We start from the raw sequence: 23,974 nt of genomic DNA on the forward strand, positions 1-23,974 counted from the left end.
TCTGAGCCTAATACATTAAGAAACTGTTTAAGGTAAATCTCACCCTTAAAGATATTCCAATAAGCTTCTTTCACAGACTAGACTCCTTCCTATTCTGGGCCCAATCCTTTCCCCTAGTACAGTCCTTGTTAGTTCCAGCAGGCATCTTAGGTGAAAAGCAGGGGTGTTCTCATGACTGCCGCTGTCTTGTTCTGCTCCACCCCCTTTTATTGTTTTGGTACAAGGCGGGAATCTTTTGTTTCTCTGGAGCCTCACCCCTCTTTCTAAATGGAAAAGCAGCAGGTTTAAGATGAATTCCACCATTCTGCCTGGGCTGGCTTACAGGAATACAGGAAGGCTTGCAAGTAAACAGAGCCATTTACAACCAATTGTCCTAGTCAATGGGAGCCATCAAGATTCTAAATGATCATCAGTGGCCCACACTTTGCATAATTACAATAGTACCTCAGAGTTATACTTTATATTTCTAGTGTCAGATACAAGAATGATACATACATACAAATAGGATGAACACACTCCATAGATTATAAGCTTTGTAATGGTACCTTACAAGAGACCTTTTGCATATAGTGCATTCCAGTTGCATCATATTTACACTCATAAGCATATTTCCATAAAACATTATGGAGTGCGTCACATATGGCTTCTTTAAAATGAAAAGCATTATTAATCGATGTCCACACCTCCCTGTAATCATTTAAATGAGCATGCTGTTATACTATGTCCTGGGAATATGTGCATTCTTTAATATGATTATATGGGGGAGGGATAGCTCAGTGGTTTGAGCATTGGCCTGCTAAACCCAGGGTTGTGAGTTCAGTCCTTCAGGGGGCCATATAGGGATCTGGGGCAAAAATCTATCTGGGGATTGGTCCTGCTTTGAGCAGGGGGTGGGACTAGATACCTCCTGAGGTCCCTTCCAACCCTGAGCTCCTATGCCTGAGCTCACTGCATATTGCAGACCTATAGTATAGTGTGTGTACTATTGTTGTTACAAGCTATGCCAAGAAATAACTATTATTCCAGGCAGTAACTTGTGTGTGTGTAAAAAGAATGATGCACAAAGCTCAGTTGAATCTGTGTGGTTAGAAAAGTGACTTTGGGGACTCCTTTTCTTATCTCTCCTGTTTTTGTTTCCATAGCAGATTTGCTCAGTATGCAATCTTAAAGTTTCTCTAAGTGTTAACATTACAGAATCTCATGTCGTGCTCTTTCTGCCTCTTCCTTTATCACCAGTAGCAAAGATTAAATAATTGGAAGTTAACTGACAGTTTTGCTCATGAGAGTTAGAATCTCTCTCTCATAAATTCAGAGGCTCTGCAGAGCTAATTGGACTGTCACAGGTTAGCCTGAACCAGTGGAATGTCTCACACAGCAAGCTCACTCTAATTTTAGTTTTTGTCTTGCCTGCTGGGACCTGATTAGCTTTGGCCTGCACCTGGCCCTTCTAGCCACTGGAGGCAGTACCAGATTTACCATGGCACCAGTAGCGCCATGGCATCGGGCCCATGCTCCGAAGGGGCCCTGGCCTGGCTGCTCTTCTCCCCCCCCCCACTCTCTTCTGGAGGCAGAAGCTTGGTGCTGCTGGCTCCTGGGGCTCTGTCTTGCTGCAGGAGGGCAGGCTCTGCTGGCATCCAAGCTCCCCACTCCCCTACTTCTTCCCCCAGCGTGCTGCGTTCCCACTTCTCCCCCTCTCCCTGCCGCCGATCAGCTGTTTGCTGGGTTGGGGGGGGAGGAGGTGGAGAAAGAGGCAGGGGTGGGGCCTTGGGGAAGGGGGTGGAATTAGGGTATACCCCCTCCAGCCTCCTGCTGTGAGATGTTCAGTGTAGGGGGCTGGGAGCACCCCCATGACCCCAGCACTCTGCCCTGACTCCTGCACCCCTTTCACACACACCCTGCCCTTTCCCCTGACTCCTGCACTCCCCCCCCCCATGACCCCAGCCCCACCTTTGGATGGGGTGTGCCAAGATGGTAGGGCCTCCAGCAGGGGGCATCAAATGCCTGCTACACCCCATCAGAGAGAGTACAAATATATTGTGTGTAAGGTGAGACTGAGAAAAGTATAAGAAAGAAGAGGTATGGTTGACTAATGATGTTACGTTGGCCGTAGAGTACCTGTGAACCTAGGTTTTGCTACACAAAGATGACATTGGGCTTTTCTGCTTTGGATGTGTTATTCAAAGAGACTACAGTTATCTCACCCTTTTTAAAGATCCTAACCTATAATCTGCTCCATATGCAGCACTGCAAGACAAAGGAAACTGTGTACACATGTGAATCTGTGTAAATCTTCATCTCTCATTTCCCTCAGGAGAGCCAGGCCATTCCATTGATATCTGTGGCAAGTGTAACATCTGGAGGAAGTTCAAACAAAGAGGTGAAAAGACAACTGTCTAATGTATTGGAGGAGGAACAGGGAGAAAAGCTGGAGAAAGCAAGGGATACCTCAGAAACAGGTAACGTTTGTGTTAGTGTGTACAGAGCGCCCTTGATGATGCTCTGGGCAGCACAGTATTGTGCTGTGTATCAGCAGCCTTTTGTTTGATTTAGGTAGACGGGAAATGTCTTTACATTTTGGATACAGATCCCAAGTCTTCGGAGAATCTTTAAGCTGAACCAATATTTCATCTTGATTTAAGATCTTGAAAAAGAAAAACCAAGCCTAATTTTAAAAAATTTAAGGCTAGAGAAAATTATTATTTCATGAATATATTTGCAAGACCAGAGTACTCTTTAATTTTAATTGAATATGCTGTGAGATTATAAGAGAATTACCTGACTTAAGTAGTAGCAGGAGATACCCTACAAATATGAAGGGGTTTGAGCTAAGAGACTTCCCTTAGAATTTACCTAGAAGAAATGAAATTAAGGCAGCTAAGTAGTGAGCAGCATCACATGGCTATGATTTAGCGATGGTGGCATGTAGAATGAAGCAGGCTTCCATCTTGAATGGTTGTGCAAGTCATCTTCCTTTGGCAAGAGTCAGTAAGGTAGCATTTAGGCTTTTTAAATCCCTCAAAATTGCATCTTCCAACCTTATTTGGGTCGATTTTTGTGTTCTGCTTCCTTCGACCTCAGCTCTAAGAAGTGAATGTGTCTGAATCTTTCTTACAGAACGAAATGTTCTTCGAGAGATGTCCCTGTTCATGTTCCATTCCAGGTGTTGGTGCACTCCTGCGCCTTCTCTTGGAGATTTTTACAGCAGTACTCATACGGGCCACGCATGCACGATGCCTGCCTCACACGCTGAATGTGCTTCAATAGTGCACATGCGCGGCCCGGGCTCCTTGGTTCCTTCTCTACCATCCCCAGCTTGAGACAGAGCTCAGCAGTCTCGCTCAATTATTTCTCCCTTTAGATAGATAGAGAGTTGTTTATACAGTTTATCTAGTTTGGTTTTTTAGTCAGATGTTTCATTTCCCCCTTTCCAGTTTTTTTCTGTCAGTTAGACAGTTTATACTATGCCTGGCTTTATCAGGTTTTAAGAGATGCACTACGTGCAGAAAGGCCATCCCTATCTCTGATGGCCATTCTCAATGTGTTCGCTGTTGGGGGGTGTCCCACATCCTCCCAAATATGTTCTCTCTGCAGTAAACTGAAGGCTAGGGCACGAAAGGACAGAGACCTGAGACTCAAGTTAATTCTAATGGAGAAGTCCCTCAGACCTGCCTCTGACCTAGGTCAGGAGTCCTACTTGAGACAAAGACCTCCTAAATTCACCAAGGCCAAGAAAACAACAAAAAAAATGGTCAGCTTCACCACCTCATAGAGACCAACCGGTATCCAAACGGTCTCCAACCAGGTCTGTCTTGTTGGTGCTGACCACTCCGCGGCTCATCACATATGATGCTCCAGGCACCTCCGGCACCATCTGTACCCCAGCTGCTGCCAGTATGTACCGCTCTGGTGCTGAGGCTACAGGCTTAAAGTTGTCTGCCTCTTCTAATATGGCGCAGCACAGCACCACAAAGGACTCGGTACCTATTCAGCTGAACCAGTTGCTGTCCTGGCACTGACACCTCAACCACCTATGATTCCTCATATGTCACCGCACCAGTCGGCACCAGCCAAATTTATGGCACTGCTGCCTCACCCAGCACTATATATTGGGCTCCTTCTACCTTGGCACCACAATTTATTTATTCCAGCGATTTGCTAATCTCGCCAGCTCCAGATTCCCCATTACTTGGTACCGGTCTCTCACTGGGACCATAGGCACGGCACCAATAGATATCCCTTATTTCCTCTCATTTTTCTAGTGATGAGGATGATGAAGTGGAGGGAGTTTTTTCACCATATCATTCCTCCCCCCTTCACAATCCCGCTAGCATGGGACCAAGGAGACCAAGGGGTTCATATTCCAAGGACTTACCACCCTGGTATGGACACCTGTGGATGGAACCACCCATGCCCTTCCCTGGACAATGGCATTATTGGAACCCGTGGGGGTCGTACAGCAGGCACATCAGTAGCTGGTATAGCCCACACGGAGGCGACATTAGATCTCCTCCTGTACCTGTCCACACTTCTGCGACAGACAGACAGGAGCAACCTGCAATGGTGCATGCAGATGAGGAGGCACCTGAACCCTCTCCAAATAATAATAATTCATCCACCTCACCAGAAGAGGCTATCATGCCCCCACCCCCAACAACACTGGATGATTTTACTCATTTTCAGGACCTCTTCAAAAGAGTGGCTAATGAGCTCAAGATCACTCTGGAGGAAGTGTCGGAGACTCAGCATGAGCTGACTGACATATTACAACCTTCAACCTCCTCCAGGGTTGCCCTACCTATTAATGGAGCCATTATGGACCCTGCCAAGAATATCTGGCAAACCCCAGCCAGCATGCTCCCTACCTGCAAAAGGGTAGAGTGGAATACTATGTCCCCTCCAGGGGGCCAGAATTCCTTTTCATTCACCTAGCACCAAATTCACTGGTGGTAGAAGCAGCCAACCAAAAGAACAAACAGCAGCATTTCCAGTCCACTCCCTCTGACAAGGACAGCAAAAGAATGGACCTACTCGGCTGCAAAGTTTATGCATCATCCACGCTACAATTTAGAGTGGCAAACCATGTAGCCCTACCGGCCAAATATGATCACAGAAATTTCGGGAAACTCATGGACTTTTTTAATGACATCCCAGAGGACAAGAGACAACAATTCAAAACAGTAGCCTCTGAAGGGCAGATTATTTCCTGCACGGATTGCAGACTGCTCTCGATGCTGCAGACACAGTTGCTAGTTCCACCGCGATTGCCATAGTGATGCATTAGGCTTCATGGTTCACCTCTTCTTCTTTCCCACGCAAAATACAAAACACCATGGAGGATCTTCCCTTCGATGGCAAGAAGTTATTTGCAGCAAAAAACAACGAGGTGCTGCATACCATGAAGGATTCCAGAGCGACGCTCAGATCACTAGGCATCCATACACCGGCACTTAGAAGAAAACAATACACTTAACGTTGTAGTTATGTTCCTGAAAAATGCGACTTTAAGTGAAACAATGTTAAATGAATCCAATTTCCTCATAAGAATGAATGTAAATGGGGGGTGGGAGGGGTTAGGTTCCAGGGAAATTTTTTTTGTCATACAGTACAGTACTATAGTTGGGAGGTGCCCCCGCCTTACCCCACACAGGCACAGCCCACTGGCACTGGAGACAGAGGCAGGCAAGGAGGCTGAAGGTGCTGTAGGCTAGGAGAAGCATGTTGCGCAGCAGCAGCGGCAGCTTCCCCTACTCTGCAGGCACCAGGGGCGGGGGCTCAACCCTCGGCCCGCCCACACCACCTCTTCCCCCAAGCCCCCACCCTTAACCTGCCTCTTCTTCCCCCTCTCCTTCCCTTTTACTCCACACGCCACGTGCTCGCTCCTCCCTCCCCTCCCTCCTGCCCGCAGCAATCAGCTGGCTTGTGACGTTCAGGGGGCAGGAGGGAGGGGGGAGGAGCGCAGACTCTGCCGCGGGCGGGAGGGAGGGGGGAGCCTGCACGCCGAGTCCTCGCTCCTCCCCTCTCCCTCCTGAACGCTGCAAGCCAGCTGATTGCCGTGGGCAGGAGGCGGGGGGAGGAGGGGCAAGGCGCTGATCTGTGGGGTCTGCCGGCTGGCGGGAAGCGCTATGGGGAGCTGATACGGGGGGCTGCCAGCTGTGGACAAAGCAGGCAGCCAAACGACGTTATAGCGAAGCATTGCACAGCTTTAAATGGAGCATGTTCTGTAATTGAACAGGGATGTAAGATTGAAACAACGTTAAGTGAGAGGATGTTAAGTGGGGAGTTACTGTATCAACCTTACCAGTGCCCACAATATCTGGGCTACATAACAGTAACAGAGGCCATATGACCATCAACAGCAACACCCCCAGAATCCCAGGCATCAACGACGATGCCCCACAATATCGGCACCATCCCAACCCCCTCCATCTAATAAGCAGATTTGAAGCCTTGGTCAAGGGTATAGAAGACCTCCCACACACTCCAGCGCTTATACTTCCCATCAAACTTTTTGGTCATCATTTACTCCCATTCTACTGTAACTGGCGAGCCCTCACTATGGATAGATGGGCCCTAGAGGTTATCCGATTGGGCTAGTCCATCCCCTTCCTATCCATACCTACCCCCACCCCGTCCCTCTTCAGGGACCCCCCTCATGACCACTTGCTCCACCCAGAGGTACATCATCATCGACAAATAGGAGCAGTCGAGACAGTGCCTGGTCAGCACAGGGGAAAGGGTTTTTATTCCCACTACTTTTTGACAGAAAAGAAAAGTGGGGGATGGCGACCCATCCTTGACCTCAGGCTTTTCAACGAGTTCATCAAAGGGCAAAAATTCAAAATGGTTACCCTCACAACCATAATTCCAGCGCTGGAGCAGGGAGATTGATTTTCAGCCCTTGACCTGTAGGATGCTTAATTTTATGTAACTATATGCCCAGCCCACAGGCATTTTCTCAGATTTGTTATGGGCTCAAATCACTACCAGTACAGGGTTCTGCCTTTTGGCCTGTCAACAGCACCCCGTGTCTTTTCCAAGATTCTCGTGGTGGCAACGGTGCACCTATGGAAAAAAGGAGTCATAATTTTTCCTTACCTGGATGATTGCCTGCTCAAGGCACAGACTCTTGAGGAGGCCATCCAAGCCACACCGATAACCATCGACTTCTTCCAGGGTCTGTGCCTACAAATAAACAAAACAAAATCCGCATTAACTTCTACTCAATGTCTAGAGTTCATAGGCACTCACCTCGATTCCACAACCGGACTTGCATCTCTCCCATCCAACAGATTCAACACCATAAAGAATCTTGTCACTAAGTTGCAAGACAGCCCGCAGGTCACTGTCTGGGACTGTCTACAACTTCTCGGCCATATGGCCTCTTGCACTTTTGTGGTCAAGAATGCACGCCTCTACATGTGGTGCCTGCAGGGTTGGATGACCACTGTCTACAGCCTAAACAGACTTCTATTCATACCTACCAAAGTCAAGGACTCACTCACATGGTGGACTCTTCCACACAGCCTCTGTTCCGGAGTTCTGTTCATACAGGAGTCCTCCTCCATTATAATTACCACAGATGCTTCCCTCACGGGCTGGGGAGCACACATGGCCAGCTGTGCTGTCTACAGCTTTCTTACTGGATCTGCAGTCCCTACCTCCTTAAGAGGGTAGCCAGCAAGTTAAAGAAGTATGGGCTGGATGAATGGACGGTAAGGTGGATAGAAAACTGGCTAGATGGTCGGGCTCAACGGGTAGTGATCAATGGTTCCATGTCTAGTTGGCAGCCGGTATCAAGTGGAGTGCCCCAAGGGTCGGTGCTGGGGCCGGTTTTATTCAATATCTTCATTAACGATCTGGAGGATGGTGTGGACTGCACCCTTAGCAAGTTTGCAGATGACACTAAACTGGGAGGAGCGGTTGATATGCTGGAGGGTAGGGCTAGGATACAGAGGGACCTAGACAAATTAGAGGATTGGGCCAAAAGAAATATGATGAGGTTCAACAAGGACAAGTGCAGGGTCCTGCACTTAGGACGGAAGAATCCCATGCACTGCTACAGACTAGGGACCGAATGGCTGGGCAGCAGTTCTGCAGAAAAGGACCTAGGGGTTACGGTGGACGAAAAGCTGAATATGAGTCAACAGTGTGCCCTTGTTGCCAAGAAGGCTAATGGCATTTTGGGTTGTATAAGTAGGGGCATTTCCAGCAGATCGAGGGATGTGATCATTCCCCTCTACTCAGCACTGGTGAGGCCTCATTTGGAGTACTGTGTCCAGTTTTGGGCCCCACACTACAAGAAGGATGTGGATAAATTGGAGAGAGTCCAGCGGAGGGCAACAAAAATGATTAGGGGGCTGGAGCACATGACTTATGAGGAGAGGCTGAGGGAACTGGGATTGTTTAGTCTGCAGAAGAGAAGAATGAGGGGGGATTTGATAGCTGCTTTCAACTACCTGAAAGGGGGTTCCAAAGAGGATGGATCTAGACTGTTCTCAGTGGTAGAAGATGACAGAACAAGGAGTAATGGTCTCAAGTTGCAGAGGGGGGAGGTTTAGGTTGGATATTAGGAAAAACTTTTTCACTAGTAGGGTGGTGAAGAACTGGAATGGGTTACCTAGGGAGGTAGTGGAATCTCCTTCCTTAGAGGTTTTTAAGGTCAGGCTTGACAAAGCCCTGGCTGGGATGACTTAGTTGGGTTTGGTCCTGCTTTGAGCAGGGGCTTGGACTAGATGACCTCCTGAGGTCCCTTCCAACCCTGAGATTCTGTGATTCTATGAAGAGATACTGCTTTTCAGTCACCTGGAGTGGAGCACCCACAGGGACATCTTTCTCAAAGAAGAGGAGGTTGATGATTGTCCCTGTGGGTGCTCCACTACCCACCCTTCTCCCCTCTACTTCAGAGTTTGGGGCGATTTCCGTTGTAGAGAAGGAACTGAGGAGCCTGGGCTGCGTGCGCGCATTATTGAGGCACATTCGGCGCGTGAGGTAGGCACCGCGAGAGTACTGCTGTAAAAATCTCTGAGTGAAGGCGCAGGGGCACAGCAGCACCTGGAGTGGAGCACCCACAGCGACACTCATCTCGAAGAATGTCAGTAGTTCTTCGAGTGCTTATATCAATTCCACTTAGGTGTGTGTGCATGGCTGTCGGAAACTTTTCCCTAGCAGCTACCTGTTGGGCCAGCTGTGGAGCCCCCTGGAGTGGCGCTGGTATAGTGCTCTATATACGGCCCTGCCAGCCTGACCCCCCTTCTTACCGCCAGTGATGGTTGTTGGAACAGTGGTCTCTTGCTTGCAAGTGCTCCACTAATCCCTAGGTGGTCTTCTTATCTTTGTGTATAGTTACCCATTGTTAGTTAATGGTTCTTTTCTAGTTGTTAATTGTAGTCTTTAGTGGTTGGGGAGTTTTCCCCTTCAACGAGTGCCCTGCGGGGCTCCGGGGCATGCTGTTCCAGGGCTTCAAACCCTGTAGCTTTTGCGCCAAGCCTATGCCCATGGGCAACCCCCACGACTCCTATCTCCGGTGTCTGGGAGAAGCCCATCAGGCAGATCTGCACGGCCTTCAAGCCTCGCACTAGAGGAGAGGGACATTAGTTTAAAACAACTCCTCCGTCTGCAGCAGGACCTGGCCCTGAGCGCCTTAGTGCAGAGCGCTCCTCCGGCAGTGCTGTCTGTGGCACCAAAAAAGGACTTGGCACACCCTCCCAAGGGTCAGCGGTCTCCCAGGACCCAGAAGCGTTCCCCTCAGCACCACTCCCACTCGCCAGCTGCCCACAAGAAGCAGGACAAGCCTCCACAACAGCCTGATTCAGAAACCGCAGCCTCGGCAGGGCATGCTGGGGAGCATGGGCCGACAGACCCTCCGGTCGGGCTCAACCCCCATGGTCCCCTTGTCTCCCCAGGAAGCCCTGTGCTCCTGGACTCCCTGCGGCTGCAGGTGGAGGAGGTCATGATACCCTCCACACTGGACACTTTTGAGGCCGCTAGGGGGCTTATAGAAATTACGGCACCCAAGTCTCCTGTCTTGGGGCCTCTGCTACCCTGAGGCCCAGCACCTTAAAGAGGCAAACCAGCTATGTTTGGGCCGTCTGCCCCCAACCAGGATCTCTGAGTCCTGGTGCCATACATATGCCCCACGCCGGTCTGACTCATGGCAAAGGTCCGACTCGTGGCACTGGTCTTGCAACCCTAACCCTCAGAGCCATTCCTGCTTGAGGTGGTCGTCGGCTGATAGGTTGTGGTCCTGCTCGAGGTCTGGATCCCAGTCTGTGACCTCGCGGCACCGCTCGCATCAACCTCAGACTGCACTCCTCAGTCGTTGCTCCCTGACACGGCACCACTCCCTGACACGGCACCACTCCCCAGCATGGCACCAGTCCCATTCGCGGCGCCATTCCAGATCCCGTTCCGGACAGTCCCTGCTTCAGCAAGGGCCTTGATTGTGATACCGCTCTGTCACAGTACCACACCCCATCTCGGCACTGCTGCACTCTATGGCATCGCTCTGCATTTCGTCCCCATTCCCCACATCGACACTGCTGGTCACTGTCTCGCCCTCATTATTCCCCACGGCACTCATCCCGCCCGTTCAAGAAGGAGGAAGCTGCTATGGGGCAGTCCCGCACCACTCCCCCTGGGCCATCCCGCTCAAGGTCCACCTCCTTCAGGTCAGGCAGAGCATCGTGGGCATCAGAAGCGCCCAGATCCGGGCCGGGAAGTCTTAGACAGGATGCTTCTTTGCCCCACTGGTAACCCCAGTGGCAATTCTGGACCCCTTGGGTGTACCATCAGGCCCAATGTGGGGCCCCCCCCGGCGCTCCTTCACTGTCCCGTTCGGCATCTCGCCTTCCTGAAGCAACCATCAGCTGCCTCCCTCAGGATCCCTTGCAAAACCCGGCTCTAACCCCACCTCCGGTGGAGGCTACAGCTGGGGCTTGGGGTGAGCTGGTCCCGGAGGATCCAGAGGCTGCCACAGAACCAGTCCTGCCGGTGGCGTCTTCCTCGTCCTCTCCTGATGAGGCGGTGGCGGGTACCTCCACATCCGGTCCACCACCCGTGGACTACAGGGTCCTGCAGGAACTCCTCCAAAGGGTGGCCCTAAATATGTACTTCCAGGTGGAGGAGGTGGTAGAGGAAAAGGGACCCTGTGGTGGACATCCTGGCACCAGAGGGTCCCTCTAGGGTGGCCTTACCCATGCTAAAGACTATCCAGTCTAATGCCAAAACTATTTGGCAAACGCCTGCCTTCATTCTCCTTACGGCCAAAGGGGCCGAACGGAAGTCCTTTGTCCCTACTAAAGGGTACGAATATCTGTTCACTCATCCCCCTCTGTGTTCTCTTGTTGTGGAGGTGGTGAATGAAAAAGAGAGGCAGTGTCAGCAGGGGCCCGTGCCCAAATCAAGAGACGCCTTGATTTGTTTGGGAGACAGGTTTATTCAACGAGGGGCCTTTCTCTCTGGATTGCTAGCCAGCTTGCGATCGTGAGCTGGTACAGTTATAACTAGTGGTCTGCGGTCCAACAGTTCAAAGAGCTTCTCCCATCCGAGTCTAGGGCTGAACTGGAAGCCATTGCTGAGGAGGGCAGAATAATAGCCCGGGCTTCCCTCCAAGGTTCTTTGGATGTCATGGACTTGGCAGCGCGTGCCCTGGCATCGGGTATCGCAATGAGATGTAATATCTGGCTCCAATCCTTGGGTCTCCCCCCAGAAGTTCAGCAAACAATTCAGGACCTCCCGTTCGATGGCCAGGGCCTGTTTGCTGAGCAGACTAGATTGCTTAGCCTGAAGGATTCCTGTAACACCATTAAGTCCCTCAGCATGCATACCCCGGTGACCCAAAGGAAGCCTTTCAAACCACAGACCACCCAGCAGCGGTCTTTCCCTGTTAGGCCCAGGCAGGACTTCTCCCGCAGGAGGAATAGATGTAGTCAGTGTAGGCCATCACGCCCGCCTCCTGGGCAGGGCCAGGGATAGTCTAAGCCCCCTCCAGGCCCTAAGTGCTCCTTTTGAAGGTGCACACAAGGTCAGATTACCAATCCACAGCCAGTCCACTTATCCTCCTTTCCTGAACTGTCTATCCCGCTTCTATCTGTCTGTTTGTTTGAAGGACCGTGTGCTGTGGCTGGCAGTTGGAAGCTGTGAGCTTCAAAGTAAGGTTTGAAAGCTAGAAGGCTCTGTTAATTGGCTGAGCCTTAGTCAGTGGGCGGGGCTATCAAGAAGGCCAGGGCTTTATAAAGCAGTGAGCAAGCGACCAGGGCTGCTAACAGGGAGTTTCGCAAGGGAGTTTGGAAGGGGAGTGGGAAGGGGGAAGGTTCACTTGCCGTTCTTTAAAACCTGTAAACTAAACTATATTAAAAACTTCTTGATTTGAACAATATCCTTTCATTAAATAGGTAGCTGTAGGAGAGAATGCAGGCAGAAGCCCAGCAGTAGAGTGGGGGCTACCCAGTTTATTGTGCTAAGTGCAGCATGCATGATTACCTGCCCTGTGGGGGTGGGGTGTGTGTGCATTCGGTGCAAGGAGCTCCTGTTCCCTCAGAGATTGTGTATGGGCTTTGGAGACCAGGGTGGTGGAACTGGAGGAGCTAAGGGAGGCAGAGAGGTATGCTGATGAGGCTTTCCGGGACACTGTAGAATTGTCCCACCTCCGGTCAGACAGCCCCTGGGCTGTTGAGGAGGATGAATGGTCCAGGAAAGTAGAGCAGTCAATGGGATCAGAGGGAAACCTTCCCATAGTTGAGACTCTCCTTCCAGATGGTGTTGGAGTATCCTCTCGCACTGAGGTTACTTCTCCGGGGGAGAGAACTCCAGTCATTAGGAAAAGGCAGGTGTTAGTAATGGGAGATTCGATCATTAGAAACATAAATAGCTGGGTTTGTGATGACCGGGAGAACCGTATGCTGACTTGCCTGCCTGGTGCGAAGGTTGTGGATCTCTCGAGGCATCTAGATAGACTTATGTGTAGTGCTGGGGAGGAGCCGGTGGTCGTGGTACATGTAGATACCAATGACATAGGGTAGGAGAGGCATCCTGGAGGCCAAATTTAGGCTGCTAGGGAAGAGACTGAAATCCAGGACCTCTGTGGTGGCATTCTCAGAAATGCTCCCAGTTCCACGCACAGGGCCAGGTAGGCAGGCAGAGCTTCAGAGTCTCAATCCATGGATGAGACAATGGTGTAGAGAGGAGGGGTTTAGATTCATTAGGACCTGGGGAAACTTTTGGAATGGGGGAGCCTATACAGGAGAGATGGGCTCCACCTAAACCAAAGTGGATCCAGACTGCTGGCACTAAACATTAAAAAGGTTGCAGAGCAGTTTTTAAATTAAGAGATGGGGGAAAGCCGATTGCTGCAGAGGAGCAAGTGCATCAGACAGAGACTTCTCTTAGAGGAGAGTCTACTGATAGAGATTCTCTAGGTTTTAGTCAAGAGGAAAGGATGGACTAGTATAAAGAATGGGCCAGATCAGATGAGAAACATTCACATAAAAAAGAATCGGACACATCAGAAAAGGGCAGACAAATAAACAGTGACAATTTTTTAAAGTGCTTATATATAAATGCTAGAAGTCTAAATAATAAGATGGGTGAACTAGAGTGCCTTGTGAAACCTGGTGGAGTGAGGACAACCAATGGGGGACACAATCATTCCGGGGTACAAAATATATCGGAAGAACAGAACAGGTCGTGTGGGGGGAGAGGAGGGGAGTGGCACTATATGTGAAAGAAAATGTAGAATCAAATGAAGTAAAAATCTTAAATGAATCCACATGTTCCATAGAATCTCCATGGATTGTAATTTCATGCTTTAATAAAAATATAACTAGGGATCTATTATCGACCACTGACCAGGACAGTGATAGTGACAATGAAATGCTAAGGGAAATTAGAGAGGCCATCAAAATTAAGAACTCAATAATAGTGGGGGATTTCAATTATCCCCATATTGACTGGGATCATGTCACCTCAAGACGAAATGCAGAGACAAAATTTCTTGATACTTAAATGACTGCTTCTTGGAGCAGCTGGTACGGGAACCCAGAAGGGGAGAGGCAGTTCTCGATTTAGTCCTGAGTGGAGTGCAGGAGCTGGTCCAAGAGGTAACTATAACAGGACTGCTTGGAAATAGTGACCATAATATAATAATATTTAACATCCATGTGGTGGGAAGAACACCTCAAGAGCCCAACACTCTGGCATTTAATTTCAGAAGGGGAAACTATGCAAAAATGAGGGGATTAGTTAAACAGAAATTAAAAGGTACAGTGACTAGAGTGAAATCCCTGCAAGCTGCATGGATGCTTTTCAAAGACACCATAATAGAGGCCCAACTTAAATGTATACCCCAAATTAAAAAAAACAGTAAAAGAACTAAAAAAGAGCCACCGTGGCTTAACAACCATGTAAAAGAAGCAGTGAGAGATAGAGGCATCTTTTTAAAAAGTGGAAGTCAAATCCTAATGAGGTAAATAGAAAGGAACATAAACACTGCCTAATTAAGTGTAAAAATTTAATAAGAAAAGCCAAAGAGGCGTTTGAAGAACGGCTAGCCAAAAACTCAAAAGGTAATAACATAATGTTTTTTTAAGTACATCAGAAGCAGGAAGCCTGCTAAACAGCCAGTGGGGTCCCTGGACGATCAAGATACCAAAGGAGCGCTTAAAGACGATAAAGTCATTGCAGAGAAACTAAATGGATTCTTTGCTTCAGTCTTCACGGCTGAGGATGTTAGGGAGATTCCCAAACCAGAGCCAGCTTTTGTAGGTTGATAAATCGGAGGAATTGTCACAGATTGAGGTGTCACTAGAGGAGATTTTGGAATTAATTGACAAACTTAACAGTAACAAGTCACCAGGGCCAGATGGCATTCACCCAAGAGTTCTGAAAGAACTCAAATGTGAAGTTGCGGAACTATTAACTATGGTTTGTAATCTGTCCTTTAAATCGGCTTCTGTACCCAGTGACTGGAAGATATTTAAAAAGGGCTCTAGAGGTGATCCCGGTAATTACAGACCGGTAAGTCTAACGTCAGTACTGGGGAAATTAGTTGCAACAATAGTAAAGAATAAAATTGTCAGACACATAGAAGAACATAAATTGTTGGGCGAAAGTCAACATGGTTTCTGTAAAGGGTAATTGTGTCTTACTAATCTATTAGAGTTCTTTGAAGGGGTAAACAAACATGTGGACAAGGGGGATCCAGTGGACATAGTGTACTTAGATTTCCAGAAAGCCTTTGGCAAGGTCCCTCACCAAAAGCTCTTACATAAATCAAGTCATCATGGGATAAGAGGGAAGATCCTTTCATGGATTGAGAACTGGTTAAAAGACAGGGAAGGAAGGGTAGGAATAAATAGTAAATTCTCAGAATGGAGATGGGTAAAAAGTGAGGTGGCAAAGTTTGCAGATGATACTAAACTGCTCAAGATAGTTAAGACCAAAGCAGACTGTGAAGAACTTCAGAAAGATCTCACAAAACTGTGATTGGGCAACAAAATGGCAAATGAAATTTAATGTGGATAAATGTAAATGCACATTGGAAGAAATAACCCCAACTATACATACAATATGATGGGGGCTAATTTAGCTACAACGAATCAGGAAAAAGATCTTGGAGTCATCGTGGATAGTTCTCTGAAGACGTCCACGCAGTGTGCAGTGGCAGTCAAAAAAGCAAACAGGATGTTAGGAATCATTAAAAAGGGGATAGAAAATAAGACAGAGAGTATCTTATTGCCCTTATATAAATCCATGGTATGCCCACATCTTGAATACTGAATACAGATGTGGTCTCCTCATCTCAAAAAAGGTATACTGGCATTAGAAAAGGTTCAGAGAAGGGCAACTAAAATGATGAGGGGTTTGGAACGGGTCCCATATGAGGAGAGATTAAAGAGGCTAGGACTTTTCAGCTTGGAAAGGAGGAGACTAAGGCGGGTTACGATAGAAGTATATAAAATCATGAGTGATGTAGAGAAAGTAAAGGAAAAGTTATTTACTTGTTCCCATAATACAAGAAGTAGGGGCCACCAAATGAAATTAATGTGCTGCAGGTTTAAAACAAATAAAAGGAAGTTCTTCTTCACACAGTACACAGTCAACTTGTGGAACTCCTTGCCTGAGGAGGTTGTGAAGACTAGGACTATAACAGGGTTTAAAAGAGAACTGGATAAATTCATGGAGGTTAATAGCCAGGCTGGGTAAGGAATGGTGTCCCTAGCCTCTGTTTGTCAGAGGGTGGAGATGGGTGGCAGGAGAGAGATCACTTGATCATTTCCTGTTGGGTTCACTACCTCTGGGGCACCTGGCATTGTCCACTGTTGGTAGACAGGATACTGGGCTAGATGGACCTTTGGTCTGACCCAGTACAACCATTCTTATGTTTTTATGTTATGTTCTACTGTGCATGGCCCCTTATTACATGGGTGCTCTGCACAGTAGAGGTGGGATATTCTATCCATTTCTGCTCCTTCCCACCCTCCCATTCCCCCTTGCTGGTCCCTCTTCAGGGACACCTCTCACGAGCAGCTTCTCATTTAAGAGGTTCAAACCCTCCTTGCTCTAGGAGTAGTGGAGGAGGTGCCCCAGGAGCTCAAAGGCAAGGGTTTCTACTCCCGTTACTTCCTCGTCCCCAAAGAAAGACAGGCCTGAGGCCAATTCTGGACCTAAGGGAACTCAACAAGTTAATCGTGAGCCTGAAGTTCCGCATGGTCTCCCTGAGCACAATCATTCCCTCTCTGGATCCGGGAAACTGGTATTCTGCCCTCGATATGAAGAACGCCTATTTTCACATATCTATCACCCCATCTCACAGACGGTTCCTCCACTTCGTGGTAAACAAGGTGCATTATCAATTAATGGCTTTCCTGGTCTATGCACGGCTCCTCATATCTTCACCAAGTGCATGGCGGTCGTGGCAGCCTTCCTTCGTCGCCATCATGTGCATGTCTGGCTGACTGGCTCCTCCGAGGCCACTCTTGTCAGCAGGTAGAATCGCAGGTGCAAATGGTCAGAGACACATTTGAACGCCTAGGCATCATTCTCAACATCAGCAAATCCATCCTCACCCCAACTCAGAGAATAGAGTTCATCAAGGCAGTCCTCGATGCCAATCAAGCAAGAGCATTCCTCCCAGAGGCGCGGTGTCTGGCCCTCTCTGATAATCAACAGCCTTTGCAGTTTTCTCACCACCCCGGCGAGGCAGTGCCTCAGGCTGCTGGGCCACATGGTGTTCTGCATGACAGATTGCGACTCAGGCCTCTGCAAGGATGGCTTGCGTCCGTGTATCGCCCAGGCTGACACAGTCTGGACATGGTGCTGACCGTTCCAAGGCATACCTAGATTCCCTGTGATGGTGGCTTGACCCCTCCTCATGGTGAGTGCCGGGGTTCCTTTCCACCCTCCGCAACCCACCTAGACTCTGGTAACGGATGCATTTAGTTGGGTTTGGTCCTGCTTTGAGCAGGGGGTTGGACTAGATGACCTCCTGAGATCCCTTCCAACCCTGAGATTCTATGATTCTATGATCTGCACTGTGTTGGGGAGTGCATCTCGGAAGCCTGACAACTCAGGGCTTATGGCAAGTAGAGGAACTGGCTCTGCATATCAACATCAAAGAGCTCAGGGCGGTCCACTTTGCGTGCCAAGTGTTTCTGCACTGCATGCAAGGTCACTGTGTAGTGGTGCTCATGGACAATACCACGGCCATGTTTTATATGAACAGGCAAGGCGGGGGCCGATTGTCTCCTCTCTGTCAGGAAGCCCTCCTACTGTGGGGAATTTTGTCTAGCCCACTTCATCCTTCTCTAAGCTTCATACTTGACGGGCATTCAGAACGTGTTGGCGGACAGCCTGAGCAGACAGTTCCTTATGCATGAGTGGTTGATTCATCCGAACATTATCCACTCAATCTTCCGCAGTTGGGGATTTCCCCAAATCGACCTGTTCGCCACGCGGGCCAACAGGAAGTATCCAACCTTCTGCTCCTTCTGGGGATCACAGTCCAGGCTCGATTGCAGATGCGTTTCTGATTCCATGGGCTGGTCAACTACTATATGCCTTCCCACCATTTCCACTCATCCACAAGGTGCTTCTCAAGGTCTGCAGGGATAGGGTGGATGTCATACTGATGGCTCCAGCTTGGCCTCGCCAGTGCTGGTACCCCACCCCCATTGACCTGTCGGTCCAGTCCTCGGTACATCTGCCTCTCGTTCCCGATCTCATCTTGCAGAATCATGGCCGCCTCCTTCACCTGGACCGTCAGTCGCTCCACCTCATGGCCTGGAAGATTCGTGGTTGAACCAGGCAGAACTTGCCTGTTCGGACTAAGTGAGGCAGGTGCTTCTGGAGAGCTGCAAGCTGTCCACCAGAGCCACTTACAAAGCGAAATGGAAGAGGTTTTCTATCTGGTGTGCCCAAAGGCAGGTGCTTCCACTCCAGGCTTCAATCCTGTGTATCCTGGATTATCTTCTGCACTTGAAAGACCAGTGCCTGGCATTCAGTTCTCTCAAGGTCCATCTCCCGGCTATATCGGCTTTTCATCCCGGTGTTTCCAGGCGCTTGGTGTTCGCGCACCCCATCGTGGGACGTTTCCTGAAAGGTTTGGAAAAGATTCATCCACCGATGAAGCCCCCTGTTCCGGCCTGGGACCTTAATTTAGTCTTTTCTCGCCTCATGGGTCCTCCCTTCGAACTGTTAGCTTCCTGTTTGCTCCTCTACCTTTCTTGGAAGGTTGTTTTTTTGGTGGCCATCACTTTGGCATGACTCATGTCTGAGCTGCGGGCCCTCATGTCTGAGCCTCCGTACGCGATTTTTCATAAGGACAAGGTGCAGCTTAGACCTCACCCGGCCTTTCTTCCCAAGGTTGTGTCCTGCTTTCATGTTAGCCATGTCTACCCAAAACCGCACGCCGGCCCTTGTGAACAGCAGCTGCATTCGCTGGAATATATAGACAAAACTAAGCCGTTCTGCAAAACAACCCAGTTGTTCGTCGCTTTAGCAGAGCGGATGAAAGGTTTGCCAGTATCTTCCCAGCAGATATCATCGCACTTATTATGACTTGGTGAAGGTTCTTCCTCCTCCTATTACAGCTCACTCCACGAGGGCGCAAGCCTCGTCGACAGCCTTCCTGGCCCACGTACCTCTTCAAGAGATCTGCAGGGCTGCCACGTGGTCTTCAGTGCACACCTTTATATCACACTATGCCATCGTCCACCAATCTTGGGACGATGCGGCCTTCGGCAGAGCGGTTCTTCTATCTGCAGTACCTTGACTCTGACCCCACCTCCAAAGTAAGGCTTGGAAGTCGCCTAACGGGAATTGATATGAGCAAGCACTCTAAGAAGAAAAAACGGTTACTCACCATTTTTGTAACTGTTGTTCTTTGAGATGTGTTACTCATATCTATTCCATACCCCCACACCTTCCCCTCTGTTGGAGTAGCCTGGAAGAAGGAACTGAAGGGGGGTCAGGCCGGCAGGGTCATATATAGAGCACCATACCAGTGCCACTCCAGGGCTCCACAGCTGGCCCAACGGGTAGCTGTTAGGAAAAAGTTTCTGACAGCCATGCACGCAGTGCGTGTACACACCGAACTGGAATAGATATGAGCAACACATCTTGAAGAATAACAGTTACAAAAAGGGTGAGTAACCATTTTTTACTGTACAGATGAGTAACCTCCTCTTAATTTCTATATTCTTCAGCGCCTGAAACAGCTTGCCCAATTAGCAGGTGTTGGTCCTGCAGAGTAATATTGAATGGGGTTCTGCCATTTGTCACTGTACTTTTGTGACCCTTGTCATTACAGTATTTGAGTGTAACACAAACATTGCTGAATTTATCCTCAGTGCCCTCTCTGAGGTATGGCAGTGGTATTGTTCTCCTTTCACAGATGGGGGAATTGAGGCCCAAGCAGACTGTGACTTGCTCACAGTTATACTGGAGGGCTGTGCCAAGAATTGAACTCAGGTTCCCTGAGTTCTAGTCCAATACCTAAAATCCAGGGCTGTCACTGGGGCAGGTCGTTGATTAACTCACCCAAATATGAGGGAAGTGGAACTGTCTCTCCAAACTGAGGAAGGATCTAGAGTGTGGATGCTGCACTTTGGAAGGAATAACCTTCAGAGGAGCCAAGCTTGGTGAGATGGTTTGAGCTGAATTTTGTTCTTCCTTTTGCTTAGTTGTTAATAAAATCAAATTCTAAGTACAGTATGTGCCTTGTGTTTGAGAGCAGATGGGTGAAGGCACCTGTTCACAGCGTACTTCATTTTGTTGGGGTGTACTACATGTTTAAACCTGTGATAACCTTTATTCTGTTCTTAAATGTCAGACACAGTGAAGACTTCAGGTACAGAGAATGCTGAGAACCTTCTCAAAAGAAGAGTTTCTTTGACATCCTCTTCTGGATCAACAGAGGCTCTTGGTGAGCAGGGGCTGGGGAAAATTGCAGGAAATACAAAATATCTAATTATTATGGAGGGAGATGATGTAAGGTAACCCACTTCCCTTATCAGAGGGGTAGTAGCCGTGTTAGTCTGGATCTGTAAAAGCAGCAAAGAGTCCTGTGGCACCTTATAGACTAACAGACGTATTGGAGCATGAGCTTTCGTGGGTGAATACCCACTTCGTCGGACCCACTTCCCTTAGTTCCACGTCCTTATTGATCTGAAATAACACTCTAATATTTGTCTGTAGAGGAAATAAGAGCTCTTTTCTCAGAGAGCATCCACTGTCACTTTATATGGCATGGACTTTCTCTGCTGCATTACAGGAATGAGTGAAGGGAAAAATATTTAAAAGCACTTTATACAGGACCTGGGTTCATTTCCCTGTGCTTCTGTCTTAGTTGGCTTTTCACTGTGCTCTGTAAAATATAAAATATTTCTGTGGCAAATCAAAAGAATACTTAGCTACATTTCAGAATGCAGTATTTATCTTGTGCAAAATCCCAGTAGACCAGTGAGAACAGTCAGTCTAGCCCTGCAGCATATTATTAGTGCCCTTATATTTCTCTAGTGCCTTGTTTTGAAAATTTAACCTGTGGGCGAATGAGAGATGATAGGTAGTGTGGGGACAGGTTGGGAAGATGACAAGTAGCTTATGTTTGATACAATAGACAAGAAGGAGCTAGTGAAGGGATGCAAAGAAAAGGATAACATGGGCTTGGAAAATGATCTTTGCAGTAGCATTCTCAATGAATATGAGCGAGGCAAAATTGTATTTGTGAAGGCCAGAGAAAAGGATGTTGCCGTAATCAAAGCGGGGAGGGATAGCTCAGTGGTTTGAGCATTGGCCTGCTAAATCCAGGGTTGTGAGTTCAATCCTTGAGGGGGCCACTTAGGGATCTGGGGCAAAATCAGTACTTGGTCCTGCTAGTGAAGGCAGGGGGCTGGACTTAATGACCTTTCAAGGTCCTTTCCAGTTCTAGGAGATAAGATATCTCCGTTAATTTTAAGATGCAAGATGATGAGAGCCTGGAGAGAGTTTTAGCTGTGCAGATGAATAGGAAAGGCTGTATTTTAAAGGTGTTGTGCAAAAAGAATCTGCAAGACATAGGCATAGCCTGGATGTGAGGCAGGGCCGGCTCCAGGCACCAGCCTACCAAGCACGTGCTTGGGGCGGCGCCTTGGGAGGGGGCGGCGATCGGGGTTTAGTTTTCTTATTTTAGGTTTGGGCGGCGTGATACGCCGCTTGTGGGGCGGGGACTAGGGCGGTGCGCTGCGCTGCTCGGCGAGGGTTAGGGCCGCCGGCCGCGCCGCTCGCGGGGGGTGGGGGGGACCGGAGACTAGGGCGGGCCGCGCCGTTCGACTGGGGCGGGGGCTAGGGCAGCGGGCTGCGCCGCTCGGGGGGAGGGGGGCTCGGGCCGCTCGGGACGGGGGCTCGGGCCGGGCCGGGCCGCTGGGGGTGGGCGGGGGCTAGGGCCGCGCTGCTCGGGAGGGGGGCGGGGCTAGGGCGGCGCTCCGCGCCGCTCGTGGGGACGGGGGCTAGGGCCGGGCCGCTCGGGGGGTGGGGGCGCGGGCCGGGGCTTGGGGCTTGGGCCGCGCCGCTGGGGGGGGACGGGGGCTAGGGCCGCTGGGGGGGGCGAGGGCCGCGCTGCTCGGGAGGGGGGCGGGGGCTAGGGTGGCGCTCCGCGCCGCTGGGGGGGGGGGGTCTTGGGCTGCGGGCCGGGGCTCGGGCCGCGCCGCTGGGGGCGGCTAGGGCGGTGCTGCGCTGCTCGGGGGGCGGGGGCTGGGGGCCGCGGGCCGCACCCCTGGGGGGGGGCGGGGGCTCGGGCTGCACTCCACGCCGCTCGGGGGGGGGGCGGCGCTCTTCTTTTCTGCCTGGGGCGGCAGAAATCCTAGAGCCGGCCCTGATGTGAGGACCTACATAGAGGTCTGAATCAAAGAGGAGACCCAGATTACAGGCCTGAGAATGGAGGTGCGCTCCACAGGAATCAAGAAAAAGAGGTGGGGATGGGGATGAATTTATTTTTGGGGGGAGGGGAGAGAGAAAATTAAGAGCTGTGTTTTTTAGCCATGTTGAGGTTGAGCTGACAGCTAGCCAGGAGGAGATGTCAGAAACAGACTGAGATTTTAATGTGGACAGAAGGAGACAGGTCTGGAGTAGACAGGTAGATCTGTGAGTCATTTGCATAAAGATGGTAGTTGAATTTGTTTGTGGATGAGATTACCCAGAGATAAGCTGTAGAGGGAGAAGAGGATCCTATGGTCCTATGGAACCACCACAGAAAGCTGGAGGGCGGGGTGGGATGAGAAAGATCCTCTGAAGCATATGCTGAAGAAATGATTAGAGAGTTAGGAGGAGAATCAAGAGAGAATAGAGTCATAGAATCCAAGAGAGGGCAAGATTTCAAGGACAGGAGCATGGTCGATTGTGTCCAAGGAATCTGAAAGGTCAAGGAGGATGAGGATGAATTACTGGTTCTGAGAGTTGGCTGCGAGGTCATTGGAGACTTTGTTGAGAGCAGTTTCAGTTGAGTGCAGGAACAGAAGCCAGTTTAGAGAGGGTCTAGGACGGAATTGGAGAAGAGGAACTCCAGAGAGAGACTGGAAACTGAGTGAGGCAGAATGTAATAAGTGGAGTTGCTCTTTGCCCATGGTACTATGGCTACGGTCATTGCTTTACTCACGCAAAAAGTGCCATGAGATCTTTATTAACAAGTGATCAAGACCTTGGTTTTTACATTTTATCCCAGCAGTATTGTGTCATGGGTTGGATCACCAAAACCCCCCTGGGAGCTGCCAACTGATATGCCAAGACTACCTCTGCTCCTGTTTTCCCTGCCAGCTGAGGACTCCAGCACCCTGTCTTGCTGAGCCAGACACTCTCATCTGCTCCAACAAAGACCCAGGGTCTGAATTACTTGCCCCAGAGCTTCAGGTTTACCTGAAAACAGCTCACAGAAGTGTGCTTGTCTTTATCACTTAGAATCCTGTGGCACCTTATAGACTAACAGACGTTTTGCAACATGAGCTTTCGTGGGTGAATACCCACTTCTTCAGATGCAGCATGAGCTTTCGTGGGTGAATACCCACTTCTTCAGATGCAAGTTCTTCAGATGCAGATCCCACTTGCATCTGAAGAAGTGGGTATTCACCCATGAAAGCTCATGCTGCAAAACGTCTGTTAGTCTATAAGGTGCCACAGGATTCTTTGCTGCTTTTACAGAACCAGACTAACACGGCTACCCCTCTGATATTTATCACTTAGATGCCTGATGTCCAACTCCCAATGGGGTCTAAACCCAAATAAATCCATTTTAACCTGTATAAAGCTTATGCAGGGTAAACTCATAAATTGTTCGCCTTCTATAACACTGATAGAGAGAGATGCATAGTTGTTTGCTCCCCCAGGTGGTAATACATACTCTGAGTTAATAAGTAAAACGTGATTTTATTAAATACAGAAAGTAGGATTTAAGTGGTTCCAAGTAGTAACAGACAGAACAAAGTAAGTCACCAAGCAAAGTAAAATAAAA

At 49.3% G+C, this 23,974-nt stretch overlaps 1 protein-coding gene across 3 annotated transcripts in view; it reads left to right on the top strand.

The window, feature by feature from the left end:
- The window catches only part of PNPLA7 (patatin like phospholipase domain containing 7), a 420,389-nt gene that overhangs the window by 94,566 nt on the left and 301,849 nt on the right, over positions 1 to 23,974 (top strand). For 2 of the 3 annotated variants that reach the window (XM_044993121.1, XM_044993123.1), the window contains 2 exons: positions 2,312 to 2,456; positions 20,327 to 20,419. In XM_044993121.1, the coding sequence (XP_044849056.1) occupies positions 2,312 to 2,456; positions 20,327 to 20,419 (238 nt within the window). The remainder of the gene's footprint in view (positions 1 to 2,311; positions 2,457 to 20,326; positions 20,420 to 23,974) is intronic. The other variant, XM_044993122.1, reaches the window with a different exon arrangement.

The sequence above is a fragment of the Mauremys mutica genome, chromosome 18, assembly GCF_020497125.1.
Source record: "Mauremys mutica isolate MM-2020 ecotype Southern chromosome 18, ASM2049712v1, whole genome shotgun sequence".
Taxonomy (NCBI): Eukaryota; Metazoa; Chordata; order Testudines; family Geoemydidae; genus Mauremys; species Mauremys mutica.